The 15134-nt window shown below is 38.4% G+C and overlaps 1 protein-coding gene across 2 annotated transcripts; it reads right to left on the reverse strand.

Moving 5' to 3' along the window:
• Positions 1 to 1566: 1566 nt before the first annotated feature.
• LOC132044519 (uncharacterized) lies at positions 1567 to 14822 on the reverse strand. Of its 2 annotated transcripts, none has more exons than XM_059435015.1 (9): positions 14623 to 14822; positions 9971 to 10344; positions 7334 to 9879; positions 7106 to 7248; positions 5015 to 6925; positions 4822 to 4870; positions 4506 to 4738; positions 4306 to 4413; positions 1567 to 2301 (listed from the first exon to the last, which is right to left on the reverse strand). In XM_059435015.1, exons 2-9 carry the CDS (start codon positions 10158 to 10160, stop codon positions 2073 to 2075), a joined length of 5409 nt encoding a protein of 1802 aa, XP_059290998.1. In that variant the 5' UTR covers positions 10161 to 10344; positions 14623 to 14822; the 3' UTR covers positions 1567 to 2072. The 2 variants fall into 2 exon arrangements, with proteins under 2 accessions (XP_059290998.1, XP_059290997.1); XM_059435014.1 differs by having other exon boundaries at positions 14610 to 14822.
• Positions 14823 to 15134: the final 312 nt, after the last annotated feature.

Below are 15134 nucleotides of genomic sequence, written 5' to 3' on the forward strand. Positions count from 1 at the left end.
CGGAGGTCGAGTATCAGGGTAGAGGGCTAGTAGGGGGCCGCGAGGATTTCTTTTCCGCATTAGGAGTTTTATTATCTTTGTTCACTCGCTTATTTTTTATATCTCTCAGATAGCTAGCTTGTTTCTCTCTTTCTTTCTTTAACGTCATTTATCTTATTATATGTTGCTATTATTGCCTATTATTATTGTTGTCTTGGCACCTTTTCTTGAGCGGGGATCTATCGAAAACAACCTTCCTACCTCCCAAGGTGGGAGGTAAGGTCTGCGTACACTCTATCCTCTCCAAACCCCACCATGTGAAAATACACTGGGTATGTTGTTGTTGCTGGTGCTTAAGGAGCACAACTGTGGCTTTGGAGTAGCAGGCTCGATCTCGGAAATCCATCAACATTACGTCTATTGCGATTTAGCAGATTGGTTCTTATCCTTTTTGGTGTAAATATTTTGCTGGTGAAAAACATATTTTCAAGCTTCATCATTTGCAAACAGCTACAACAATCATGTCTCAATCCCAAGCTATTTTAACACAACAAACCACTGAAGAATAATTTATTCAAGGAAAGTAAACGTTACATCATGATAGACATAGCTAATTAAACATTTTCATGTTATTTAAATTCCTTACTTACAAAAGGCAACTAAATCTTTCACAATTAATTTCCTTTTAAAAAAAAATCAACTGCATTTCAAAAACAAGCACCATTTTCTCACAGATGCTGATACTACTCCTGTCAATCAACAATTGACAGACACTCCTTCAGTTATTGCAAGGAAAGTCACAGGCACAGGAACTTGTAGCATAAACAAATACTATTAATCATTATTTCACTAACACAAATTAATTTAAAACATGAAGTAAAAAAATAATTTGATCGCTAGATTATGTTAATTTAAAACGAATTTTCTGTTGGGTTAGGTCATGAATGGATCGAGTCCTTTTGAATTATGTTAAAATTTTATGTAATGGATCGAGTCCTCTTGAATTATGTTAAAATTTTATGTGGATTAATAAATACGCCGTTAATACAGAGGCACTTTTAAGCCTAAAATACGTTAGGGGCAAATTCGATCCAACATGTGAAAGGAAGGCATATTTGAGCCATGCTTGATACATTAAGGGCATTTTTGTGCCTAATAGGTGAAAGGAGATCATTTTTGAGCCATTTCTAATACAACATACCCAGTGTAAACCCACAAGTGAAGTTTAGGGAGGGTAGAGTATACGCAGACCTTACTCCAACCTTGGAAGGTAGGTAGGCTGTTTTCGAAAGACCCTTAGCTCAAGAGAAAGTCATTTCTAATACGTTAAGAGCAAAAACAATTTTACCCTTTTCCGATATATAAATAGGTTTTATCTTAGATCTCAAATTGTCAGTTTGTCAAGTCAATAATTCTTCATCCAGGGATCAGAAGTACCGGATGTAACCCTAGAATCAAAAGATGGGGCATTTAACCACAAGGGCGAACTCGCAAGCAACATCTTCCCACATTTACGCTATAGTATCACATCAATAACAGGATCCCAAGATTGAGTGAAGTCCCAAGTTGTTATAATGAAGCTGTACGTCCTTTTTCACCTACAGCTGCTTAAATTATCACAGCTGCTCCCAGCTACAAATTCTAGTAAATCTACGAATAATTCGAGTTCTACAAAAGTCTGGACATGATATTTACTGAAAGATAACAATCTGAAGTACTCTAGACCTGGCTAAAGCAACTACGATTACCTTCACAATTCTGCGAGATAAAGCATAATACATATAACACCGAAGACTTACTATATACGGTCATCTCCTGGTAGGCAGGATGTATCAAAAATGAAGCCCCCAGGTCCTTTCTCTCTCTCCCTACAAACTTGAAGAGATGTACACAAAATGAATCATATTTCTTGATAAGACATAAATGGCCAACATGTAAAAGATTGGACAGCCTACATTACATTTGAGGTGACAATTCAGTGCCCATCAGTTTCTGTTGTTGCTAGTGCCAGCATAATTAGCACCAAAACTTCTTAGGGAAGTAGAGCTAATGGATATACCACCAGAACACGGGGAAAATCAATTCATTTATGATTATAGTGAAAGACACTGTACCATGCTAGGGAGATTTTTTGGCATTGGAAGTGCAGTAACATATCTCTGTGCTAGAGGTTTATGGCTACGTGCATCTGGTGAAGATGAGGTCTCAACACCATCAGATTGCACCCGACCATGGAACTTAGCAAACCGATAGAAGACCGAGAACTTCTCAATATCCTGGCCTTCCACTATCACGTCTAGTATTGATGCTCTCTTGTCCAGTCTGCAACAGAAGAAAAAGAATAACAGAACTTATTACTTGGATTTACGTTGCATATTGTCGGGCAAAAACTGAAGTTAGTAAAAAAGATAGAACCTAAAGCCAACTGTAACATGCAAAAAATAAAATGACGCAGAGGAATCGACAGAAAACCATTATGGAGCAGCTACTAAAGACTAATAGTATTGATATTTTCTGAAATAAATTAATTACTGCTTGCTTCTATCTGAAACATCAGCATTAGCACTTCTATCCTCATATTCTCAGAATAGGAAATGATGATTAAAGACCTTTAGCTTTGTATATTCCAATATGTCCTAACAGAAGCAAAACGACCATATCAGAATCCAAATGAAGCCCCAGGAGTTCCCCAATAAAACCATATTTGGTTGATCACAAAACTGAATTCTGCAGATCCAGGGTAGTTTCCCAGTAACTTGGCAGACTCATTCTAACATACTAATATTACTAAGACAGGAGATATAAGAAAATGAAACATTTCTTTGCAAAAGAGATGTAGCTCAAGATAGTAATCTACAAAGGGAAGAGATCACACAACGGAATTAACCAAAGCAACAAAAGATCTGATAAACTTTCTATAACACAATGGAGAAGTGATTATATTCGAAAACCTGAACCTATCTTTTCCGGTATTGATATAAAAGCAGAATTAAGTTAACCTATTCAACTACCGCAAGGCAAGACATCTCCATTTTCCTCAAGACTTCTCTTTTTTTTTCTTTTTTCTTTTTTTTTCTTCTTCTCTCCAACAAGTTTCCTCCCCCTCCCCAAAGAGCCCCCAAAAGTAAAATGACAAGAGTCCCCATGGGTCTAATATATAATTATACAAACTCATGTGTTGTAGTGGTGTAGGAGCCCGTTTGGATTAGCTGAATTTAAGTTGCTTTTAAGCAGAGGTGCTGAAACACACTTTTTAAATGCTGGAGCTGAATTTATGAATAAGTACTTATGTGTTTGGATAGAGGTGCTGAAACTGTAAATAAGTAGTAGATGTGTTTGGTAAAAAGGTGCTAATAAGCACTTTTTCTCTTAAAATGACTAAAATACCCTTAAAGTTGTTAACACAAAAAATTAGCACATTATTACAGTATTTTAAATTTTAAATTAATTTGAATCTCAATTCACATTAAAGTATCAATTGATTAGACGATTATCTTTAGTAAATACGAATTATTTATTTAAAGAAAGAACATATAATAACTAATTATTTAATATCATATACTAATAATTATTTAATATCATATACTAATAATTAAATTAAATTTTATATTCCCCTAATATCCATCTTAAAAGCTTCTATCTTCCCAATCCAAAGCCCCTGACCAGAAAAAGGCAAAAAGAAAAGAATCGCTTTTAACTAAAAGAATGAAGATCACAATCCACATGGTATCATAATGCTGCAAACAAAAACAAATAGATAGAATGACTCTCATCTAACCCAATTAAACAAAATACTTTGGCACCAGCCACCAAGGATAAATGGGTAAGTTTCAATGGTGACTGATTCCAGAAGTGCCAGAGTAGCTCTATGAATAGCATATTTGAAAAAGGTTGTTCTCCGTTATCAGTTGAAGCAGATGTAGAGTACCCACATAAAAACAACTACGAATCATAGAATATTTTTCACTCAATAGGTCCACAAAGAGGGAAATAGAGGAGAAAAGATAGAGGAAGAACGGAAACGAAGAGATTACAGATTTGCAGTTAGGCATTTTGTATTGAAGGATAATTTAGGAATTATAAGAAAGTATAAGGGGCGATAAAGTAATTTATTTGGTCAACTTAAAATAGCTTTTAAGCTAAAAAGCAATAAGTTGGGGTTTGCCAACTTATAGCTTTTGGCTTGTTTTAAGCACATTGTAACTTATTTTAAGCACTTTCTCAACATTGCGGAAACATAGAAAAGCTAAAAAAAAAGCTAAAAAGCTGATTTGACCAGCTTAAAAGCCAATCCAAATGCCCTCTAAGACAACCATGAAGCATTACCTCGAAAAGTCACTTTCCAGTCTCCTCGCTCTTACTGTCAACTCTTCCACAGCTTTGGCAAACATATGGTTGTCATTTCTCTCTGGTCTTTTGGGCTTGTCATGAAGTCTATGAGGATACATTAAACACACTATTAGGGCAAAGAGCAACAAAGATGTAGACCTGATTGGAACATCTCAAGCAACAACTAGCAAACTTACGGTTCTTTGCTAGTGTGAGGTGCATTTGAGCATGAGACCATGCTGCATGCATCCCCCAACGCCAATCTAGAAATGGAGTAAGCCGCATTCTCATACTCTGAGTTAGCATCAGAAAAAAGAATTGCGGAAGGAGGGCGAAATAATTGCTGCATAAGCTGAGTGGTCAAAATAAGCCTTCTTTTAACTTTAAGCCTCAGAGGCCCATGTTCAATGAAGTCAATGTCTTCTTCAACCTGTTATTACAAGAACATGGGATTATCGAACTGATGTAGCAAACAAATTTAAAAAGGGAATTACAATAGGCAAATCAAGATACCTTTTCCATAAGCCTATTAGTTGATTTGGCCCACTCGGTTTCTGCCAAGCTGCAGATAGACAAGTTAACAAATATCATTAAACCTGGGCTGGAACTGAGACAATCCAAATAAAAACAAAATGGAATAGCAGAAAGTGTTGAGAAAGCAGCATGAAAGCAAAGGAGTTTACTAAAAGTTGCGCAAAATATGAACCTGATTGTCTGATTGCTCTGTGAGTCCAGCGAAACCTCTTTGCACCAAGGAATAAGTTCAGATGTAACACGTTTCCGCTTCTTGGGTTTCAGCAATTGGTGATGCTGACCAACATTCAGTGGCAATGTCTGTGGAGAAGAAAAATCTTCAATTGCAACAAAGCTAGCAAATGAACTTGGCCCAAGATTACTTCTATCAGTGTTTGCAGGAAATACTCCCTGTATAGAATCAAATGCCTGCAAACCATTGGAAGACTTCACAAGGGTGAAAGGTTGATCAGTTGTCCTCATGGAGGCAGCTCTGTGTGCTTCATACATCTGTAACATCTGCGCGTTTTTGAAGGTCCCATACTGATTAAACCAGGACGGTGCCATCTGAGGACTAATCTGAGTATGCTCAGGCTTTAAAAGATTTATATTATTGTTGTGAGAGTTGCTCTGAGCATCATTGTGATGAGATGCAAGTACATCCTGAGGAGCCAAATTTCCTCCTTGTTGTGATGATAAGCCTCTTTGTATATTTTCCCGCCCAGAGAAGTTTAGGATTCTAGAATCGGCAGAAAGAATTTGCTGAACACCCTTATTGCTGTCTGATACCCTCGTTCTTTTCAAGGGCCTTTCACTTGGATCAGTCTCTACATTTTTCATGGCCTGCACTTGGTTTAATAAGGAATAATTTGGATGAGGAAAGTTATTTGGTTTCAGAGATCGACCAAAAGCTTCAATATCTCTCTGCATCAATGCAGAATTTGCAGGAGATACTTCTGAGAGGTTATTGGAAGGTTCTCTATCCTGTGAATCACTCATCTGAACTGGTTCAATGTTTTGAAATGCTACTGGTTGAGAAGGGCTTTCTTTCACTCGTTCTTCTTCCCCCTCAACAGAGCCCAAAATATTTGCCGTGCTTGTACCAAGCTCAGATGTGAACTTCCATCCCTTATTTGCATCTTGATCACCTTGCCTCTCTGCAGCAGACAATGATGACTCCATATTATTCAGTTGATGTGACTGGTGAATATGAGAAGATTCCTTGGTGGATTGGGCAACGAAAAGGGGCTGCCGTGGTGGAAAATTGGTCCACGTAGTAGCGAACATTTTTGAAGAAGCACCCTGCTGAGCGATGCCAGACATCGAGAGAGGCTGAGAAACTGACCCTGGCTCTTTAGATGAAACTTGACCTGCAGAGAGCCTTTCATGGGGACCATTGGCATCACTTAACTGAAACTTACCTGCAGAGATTGACGGGTTTTCCTGTTTATCATCACCAGCCCCTTCGGGTATGGAAGCCTGTACTGATTGACCACTTCCAGGTCCTCTGCTAGAGTCACCTTTCTCTGCAGAAAAGGGACCATGTCTATCGAAAGATACATTTAGAGACTGTTTAGTTGACAGTTGCCCAGTAGCTCTGACCAGAGGTGAATTTTGAAGTGGGCTTCTCAAGTACGGAAACCCAGAACTAGAATCAAATGCAGAAGAAAACTTTCCAGGCATCGTGTACAAAGAAGTTTCATTATATGTACTCCCTGGAACTCCAGAGCTGTTATTCTTCAACTCTTCCAGAGAGTGTTCAGCAGGAGGCAATGATTGACCCTGATGAAGAGGGTGCATCCGTCCCCGACTCTTCTCTCTGATCTCCTCGGCAGCATGAGAGTATGAAGACCTAACTGCTTGGGTACTCTGAGATGACAAAGAATGGTTTTGGATCGATACCCGTTGAGATGGAGGGCCAAGTTGTAGACCAAAGCCTTGAGAGGCAGAAGACTGACTTCGTTGGAGATGACCAACGGACCCATCAGAATTTGCTGCTTCAGGCTTCCCAGATGATACTTTCTGTTCAGAATTACTTAACTGAGTCATAGAACTGCGCACACTTGATTGGTCTACCTTCTGAAGAAGCTGGAGCATGTTTGGACTGCAACCAGAAAAAACAATCAAACCATAGAACACAAAAGGCACTGGAAAGAAGTTTTTAGAGCAGAACATGAAAGTCAACAAGGCCAATAAAGAATTATGTTGAATAATGAACAGAAGAACTTCTAACTCTTCTAAGATCCTAAGAGCATGATTACGTAGTGATCAAGAAATTAACTACCTAGTTTGTGCAGCTTTATTTGGTGGATATAAGTCTGATCTATTGAAGGGACCAGGCATACTAGATCCACCACTGTGAAAGCTGCTTTGCGAATGCACCTCGGTAAAGCCTTTGCCATCTCTTATAACATCATATGGCTGCCCCTGTAGATTAAGGAATATTATCTTTTATTAATGACCAAAGATTCGCAACACACAAATAATGTATTACGTAAAGCACATAAATCACCTCTTCCAATTCTGCCTGACTCTTAGGAACCTCACCAAATACTTCCGACTGGCCATGATTGGCATTCTGCAGCAGCATAGACTGAGAATGGCTAGGCTCTTTCCTGTCATAAGAAGGATCGAAACCCTCATCCATGTTTCCCATGGGATGATACTGAAACTTGCGAGGCCAAGAATTTTTCCGGCCAGCTTGATCAGACGACTTCTGCTTCCCAGTGGGAAGACACCTTGAATCACTAGCATCTGACAAGATATTCTCCCTCATATTAGCAGCAGTTGAATGAGCTAATAAGTTAGAGTGGTAGCTGTCATTCGAGTTCTTATTATTGCTGTTCTGCTTCTCATGCATTCTAGCTTCTACATCACTAATACCCCTGTCCAAGACCTGATTGTCTTGGGTAACATGACCCTGCAAAACTCCCAATCCTTCGTTTACCGTAGACTTGACAAAGGGATCAGTGTTCTTCCAATAATCAGAATGATAATTATTTTGAAGTTGACTGGTTTCCTCGCCACCCCTGATGGTACTTGAGTTGGGTGCAGAGGCAGAATTCTGCAAGTTAAAGACCTCCGAATTCACTTGGTGATTAGTGATAGATGATCCCACATGCACCATATCAACTGCAGAATTATGGCCAGAGTTAGAGTTCCACGTCACACCCCGATGAACAATTTCAGCTTGGATGAATTTCTTCCGCTTGTCATCTTGGGAACAATTTGATGAGTTCTCACTCGAAACTCTTAAAGCTGCATCTCCAGAGGGCACTGCAGATCCTACATCACTCCAACCAGCTGTTTTGTCCCATAGTTGTCTAGCTCCACCAAGCTGAGATGTTAAAGGACTAGAAATCTTTCTCATATTTATTTCTCTGCTAATAGGATGAGAACTGCTCCCAAACATCATCTGGTTTACTTCAGCAGCTGACTTCTGCTGTGGACCAGAATTTGACCACTTGTTTCCTTCCTTCGATGACTGAACAAATCTTTGAGAAGAGTTGGCATGCAAACTCTGGCCTGGCTCATATGGAAGCCTGTGGCCCTGGACATTCGAGTAGTTACTGTTCATATTGGTACCATCAGAGGGCTGAACAGAAACAGAATTCAAGGATGAGTTTGGGAGCAAATTCTCTTCAGCAGAAGATGTTTTATGTCGGCCACTGTTATACATCAAATTCTGAGTCCCTGAAGGAATTTCAGTACTGTGAAAATTTAAACCACTCCACTCCTCCTGTACCCCAAGGTCAGTGCTAGAAGTTTCTGCGACAGCAGAATGCATAAGTGCACTCCAAGTACCACTTTGAATAGAAGAAAGCCCATTCATTAATCCTTCACCATCAAATGGATTACCACCTTCCCCATTCATATCAGGGCTCTTGCCAAAGGCTGACCATATATGATCCTCTGAACCAAACAATATTCTTTCTTCTGTAGGATCTAAGCCAATTTCATTCTGTGAGGAAGAAGCATGTGCCCCTGCTTTCTCCTGTGAGTTTTCTGAAGGAGAAGCTAGACCCTGTCTGCCGCAAAAGTCCTGCAAAGCTGAACTTCCCTGCATGGCGTTTGCTTGCTGAGGGCTCTCCAAATTTATTGCATTGGTCAGAGATTGACTTGGAACATGTCCAAAATGATTGTTGCCTGGGGATCTCTGTGTAGGAATGAAAGCCCCATCCGGCGCACTGGCTTGATCCTGCAATCCAGTATACTGATTAACCGGAAATGAACTATCAAAGGTTGGCATTGGCTGCGTTGTGGGCTTATCGGTTATTCCTTGTGAAAATGGGTTCACACTTCCTCTAGAACCAGAAACAGGAACTCCATATAGAGATTGGTCAGCTGATAGAGGAATCACACCCATTAACTGTTGTGCTTGTCCAATGTTGGTTGGATTCAGTCCATTGGAACATCCCTGAATAATTGGAGAGCCACGTTGCAACCAATTTGTGTTGCCAAGATCACTTGACCAAGGATAATTTAATGCACCCGAATTTGTAGTGTCATGTACCAATGCAGGGGGATGGCTACCAGATGCCACCTTAGATAAGGTGGGGGCCTGATTTAGCGTATTTTGCTGTCTGGTATCTAATTGCTCAAGTTGGTGCTGCCTTTGAAGTTCCTGCATCTTCAACATGAGTTGCACTTGCTGCATGTCACTATGCCCAGACTGCTGCCGCTGCAGAGACTGCAGCATGTTTGATTGGTGACGGTTCATTTGCTGACCACCAAAAAGATCAAAACTAGGAGGACTATCAGAAGGTTCTGACCTAACCGGTACTCTTGTCTGCTGCTCTGGACCCATTCCTTGATGTGATGCATAAGGAGATAATCCTCCTGAGGCTAGACTACGAAGATCATAACCTGTATCGGTAGCCAGAAATTTGGCTTCATCCTGCCTTGTCTGGTAAAACTGATTACCATACATGTAGCCGTTCACATTTGTCTGCTGATTTTGTGACTGACCCTTTCCGAACTCAGGCCTTGGAGTGGACTGCATATAATTCAAGGCATGCTGGTTGGCAAAAGGATAACTGCTTGGCCCTTTCCCGCTATCTGCAAATGCAGGAAATGTAAGAGAACAACTAGCACATAGAGCAATAGCTACCAAATAATAGTTTAGAGAACACGTGACATATAAAATTACCAGAGTTCTGTAAATTGTAATTCTTTGTGTTGGAAGTCAGTACACCTATCTGTCTCTGACTTCCAACCCACAGATTGTTACTATGAGCTGGCCAATTCCCATCCACTACTGAGGAATGATGCTGCTCTTGTGACAAGCTGTCTTGTGCAAAGAAGTTGTGAACCCTATCTCCAACATCGTTGCCAGGCATAGATGATTTCACTCTGAAGTCTTTGACTGTTGAATGTTTCTACGTGGTTATTAGCATAGAGAGATATCAAATGAATATCAATATTTCACAACCTCACGTCACAACAGATGCACAACCCAGCATTTAGACATAGTCGCCTGGTGTCACTCTTCTCTTGAAAGCTAAGAATCGCTGTCTCAAACTCCTGCAAGATCATTCAAGTGTAGTTAGGTAAAGTTGAAACAGTCATAGCGGTTTTTGCTATCAACAGTCCTAAACAATAGTTACCAATTTTGAGATTACAAAAAAGTGGCTTGCATTAACAATTGGAAGGTTACACTTTTGATGGTACTACTTCAATGGACAGTATGAATGCAAGGGCATGATCCTTATTAAAAAATGAAAAAGAGGGTATAACGAATTGTTTATTGATGTTCACAACCAATGGGAAGGCAAGGCACTGAAGCTCTAATTTTTTTTTCTTCACCAACAATAACAGCTTCAATGATGGACGTCGACGAAGTTGGCATAACATAAAATATTGAGCACGCGGTGCATGCGCAAGTTTGATGGATTAAATCAGGAGAACTGCAGAGCACATAACAGGTTTTTGGTCCAGTAAATAAAAACCCAATCTTACTGGATTTTTCTTATTTGCCCAGTACCAAATATTCTTGTTAAACCAAATAACATAGAACCATAAGCCATTGAGCCCAATTGCTGCATTCCCCATGCATAGACAATCAATCACTAATCACAATCCTCATATTACAGTATACCCCTACCACAATCATAGCACAACCACTTCATCAATACCCCTATAAACCATTCCTTGCAGGTTTTTCAACTATAACATGTGCCTAACTCATGCCTAATATGCTAAAATTGGATTAGACTCCGAAGCACCAAAATTTCCTTGGAGCAAACCTTTTTGTGTTTGTAATGCTTATCAAAACTACATCAATTTCTTAATACATTGCTAAATTGGTGCTTCCTCCATCCCATTTTATGTGACAGTGTTTGACTGGGCACAAAGTTTAATTAAAGAAAAAAGACTTTTAACACTTATGGTCTAAAACAAGTCATAGACATTTGTTTGGCTATAATTATAAATCATCTCACTAGGAGTAAAATGAGAAGTTTAACGTTATTTTTTTTCTAAACAGAGAAGGTGTCATTCTTTTGGGACAGACTAAAAAGTAAAGTGTCTCACATAAACTGGGACAAAGGAAGTAGTAGTTAGAATTTCTTTCTTTTTTTTTTTTGATATGGTAACAATAGTAGCTAACTACTACAGTATTCTAACTGAAGACTGTAGTGGTTAGAATATTTTATACTGGCTTCCCAACTAATAGCTATTTCCCACCAACTTTTTTTCAAGTATGCATATTCCCATTGCTCCTAGAAAATCAATAGGAAGAATCTCCACCAGAGCGATCCTAGCTTGCTGCAAACAAGGCAGCTCAAATGGATACAACAAATAGTGGTTATATTAGCACCAAAAAAGAATTATGCAGGGTCTGTATTCAATCCTGTCAAGAGTCGAGAGAATCATCAATAGTACTATGTACAATATTATTTTATTAAACTATGTAGAATATTTCTATTAATTATGTCATTGTAAAAGACTTGAGAGATGTATCAACAAAATTTCGTCACAGTAGAGAGTCAAAAGAGTAATTAAAATATTTGGGTAGAATATTCTTAATGATTATGTCATATTAATTGTGAATCCCAAATATTTAAAAACTTTCCTTATTCATGTAGCTCAAAACTTCTTTAAAAGGAGCCCTTTTGTTTGTTGTCACTAACCAAATTCACACATTCCTTTTCCTTTTTTTTTTTTCTCCTTTTTCATATGGTATCAAAGTTGATCATGTACAGATTTAAGTAGTTTCCCTGTAGATGACAACCCCATATGCCACCTGACTGTTCAAAGTTTTCTTCCTTTTCATAGTTTACCTACTTTTGTCTATTACCAGAGCCCAATGCATTGCCAGATTTTCTCACCATATTGGCTAACTGTTTGAAGAGAGAGTCAGCATCTGTCTAGGGCTAATGTTATCTGTTCACATCAACTAACCAGTCAAGTCAGGGCTCTGGTTTGTCTAGCTCTACATTCGTCTATTTATCAATCTATTTCAGCTACCCAAATCAAGTTAGTCATTTATGTCAATTGACCTGTCAAATGAGCAATGCATTTTTCCCCGATTTGCTTCATGTCATTGTCAAACCATTACTAAGTCAGCAATGTGGAATGCCAGCGGACTTGTCACATTGGCATCTTGTTTGTCATTAGTTTTGTAATAATCGTATCTCGTTTGTCATTTTAGTCAAGTTTAGGACATGCTTTTATGTCTCATGGATTTACAGCAACACCACGGCGAAGACATTATGCATTGCGAAGTTAGTTTTGTCTCATGGCACAAGTCAATTTTATTTCCAGCATCACTTTATAGTTAAATTTGCAAATTCAAGTTGTTTCACCACCTTGAATTTGAGGGAGTGTATTAAATGTCAAGAGCATCACCAGGAGTTGTATGGTTCGCCACATAAACAAGAATAATCCAACATAAAATTCCACATAAGTAGCATAATTTTGTTACACTGGGCTTAGTTTATTTAACTGGGCTTAATTAGTACTCCCTCCATTTCAATTTGTTTGTCTTACTTTTCTTTTTAGTATGTTTCAAAACGAATGCCACTTTCTATATTTAGTAACTCTTTACACCCGACATCTTACTTAGCATATTTAAGACTGCAAGATTCAAAGGGCATTTTGGTACATTACACACATATTTAACTTAAGACCACAACCTCAAAAGTCTTCTTTATTTTCTTAAACTCCATGCGAAGTGAAACTAAGACAAACACATTGAAAGGGAGATTTGGTTGAATAAGCAAAAAAACTCTTTGCCTAACTAATTCAGCATTTGGTTGGTGATATTAACTCAATATAACTAATGCTGTGTTTGGTTGCAACTCTACATTATTATACTAGCGGAACACAGGAATCCATATATTATTTTATGCGGACTACAGTGTGAAACTCTCTTGCATGTTAACTCACAAAAGGTAGGATGAGACACTCTTTTTTGAGTTTATGGTATGATGAAACTCTCTTTTTCCTATCACTTCTGTCCAACCATGAAGTTTAAATCTAGACACAAGAGAATATTATCTACTAATGGAATCTACAAATAACAAATGAGACAAGTCCTCACAAAACAAACTAAGTGAGAAAGAGCTACCAGTTCCACTTATAAACTTCTTTGTCTAGCAATTAAACTTTCTTTCCTTTTTTTTTTTTTTTTTTTAAACCAAACCATTCAGAACTGAGGCAACATTTGAGAACTCTAAATTCCAACACATTCTGTCCCAAGAATTAAATCCAAGAACGATTTATTCCAGACCAAAATCAACATAAAATCATAAATTGAAATCTAAAAGATATATAACTCAATGCCACATGATCTATATAAATGGGGCCAAAAGCATATAAGCACCCTTTCACATTGGGTTAGTAGGGGGCAACATATTGATAATCACATTCAGTTCTGGTGTAGTTTCTTTTTCGCCTATGTGTATTGTTACACGTTGCTGCACTTATTTTGTACATTACTGTTTTGTTGTCTCTCTATTCTTTCCTACTATCTTGCGTCGATTACATCTCTTTTGATCCGAGGGTCTACCAAAAACAACCTCTCTATCTACCCCGCAAAGGTAGAGGTAAGATCTGTGTCCATCCTACCCTCCCCAGACCCGACTTGCGGGATCACACTGGGTATGTTGTTTCGATACTAGTTGGGTCAGTACCCCAACAATCGGCATTTATTTTTATTTTCTTGTTTATTTGAGTGCTAGTTTCTTATACCTATTTTAAGTCATGCAATTTTGGAACAACTTCTCTACCCCGCAAAGGTAGAAGTAAGGTCTACGTACATCCTACCCTCCCCAGACCCCACTTGTGGGATTACACCGGGTATGTTGTTTGTTTGTTTTTCTTTGTGTGTGTGTGAGAGGGTGGGTTTGTGGTTTTTTTTTGGGGGGGGGGGGGGGGGGGGGGGGGGGGGGGAGCAATTAGGTTAAAAAGACACTATTTTTATCACAACTTCTCTAAAATACCTTACATGACATCACTACATACAGATTTTTACTTAAGCATCCAAGGGTGTCGTCTAGTGGTCAAATGAAATGAAAAAGCATGGGACACCAAGGTCCAAATTCTAGCAAAGACAAAATAATAAGATGATTTCTTTACATCTATCTATGTCTTAGGTAGCAGGTAAACTAATCGAATAGAGGCCAAACACCACCGTACCAAAAAATTGACCTAACCATCAACAACAAAACGGTACATAAGTGCAAATTTACTGTATCCATCAAATGTAAAACATTTCGTGCATGTTTAGAGAAAACTAGGGTTTATAAAAACAGTAATTGAAGATAAAATTCATAAATAAAACTCACAGAAATGTTGAACCTTTAACACCAACTGAGCTCAGATCCTTTCAGTATTCCAATTCTAGGGTTTTTAATCGACAGTACAAAATGGTAGAGAGAGAAAAACAAGTTGATAGCACAGAGAGAGATAAAGTGATCGAAATAGTGTGAAATTTCAACGAACTACTATGGAGCCAGGTTAGGTTCGGACCGAGCCTAAGCTTCGGTCCAAAGTTGAGGTTCGGAGTTTATGTTTCCATTGGTACATTTTCAGAAAGGCCATGTAAGAAATTGCGTGGTTAACCAATTAAATACTGACACGTAATAAGTAAGGAGGTGGAGCCTACCGATTAACAAATTTTGGAAGTTTAAATTTCTGAACAATCGAATGGTATCTATCGTATGGGAATAATCATTGTTTGGTCTTTTAAATTTTTCCCTCCAAAAATATGGTTTACGTGATCATAAACGTGGACAAATGGAGAAAAATAGGTGACCTTTTTTTCTTTTTTATAACGTGACCTTTTTCTTTTATTAAATTAATGAGGTAAT

The sequence above is a fragment of the Lycium ferocissimum genome, unplaced genomic scaffold, assembly GCF_029784015.1.
Source record: "Lycium ferocissimum isolate CSIRO_LF1 unplaced genomic scaffold, AGI_CSIRO_Lferr_CH_V1 ctg4724, whole genome shotgun sequence".
NCBI classification, from domain to species: domain Eukaryota; kingdom Viridiplantae; phylum Streptophyta; class Magnoliopsida; order Solanales; family Solanaceae; genus Lycium; species Lycium ferocissimum.

Bases quoted from the DNA above. Each gene is read 5' to 3' on its own strand.
- LOC132044519 (XM_059435015.1), bottom strand. From the start codon at position 10,160: ATGCCTGGCAACGATGTTGGAGATAGGGTTCACAACTTCTTTGCACAA. The intron at 6,926-7,105 runs GTAGTTAATTTC...TTCTGGTTGCAG, and splicing joins AATAAAGCTGCACAAACTAG to TCCAAACATGCTCCAGCTTC. The intron at 4,739-4,821 runs GTATCTTGATTT...TTGTAATAACAG, and splicing joins CTAATAGGCTTATGGAAAAG to GTTGAAGAAGACATTGACTT.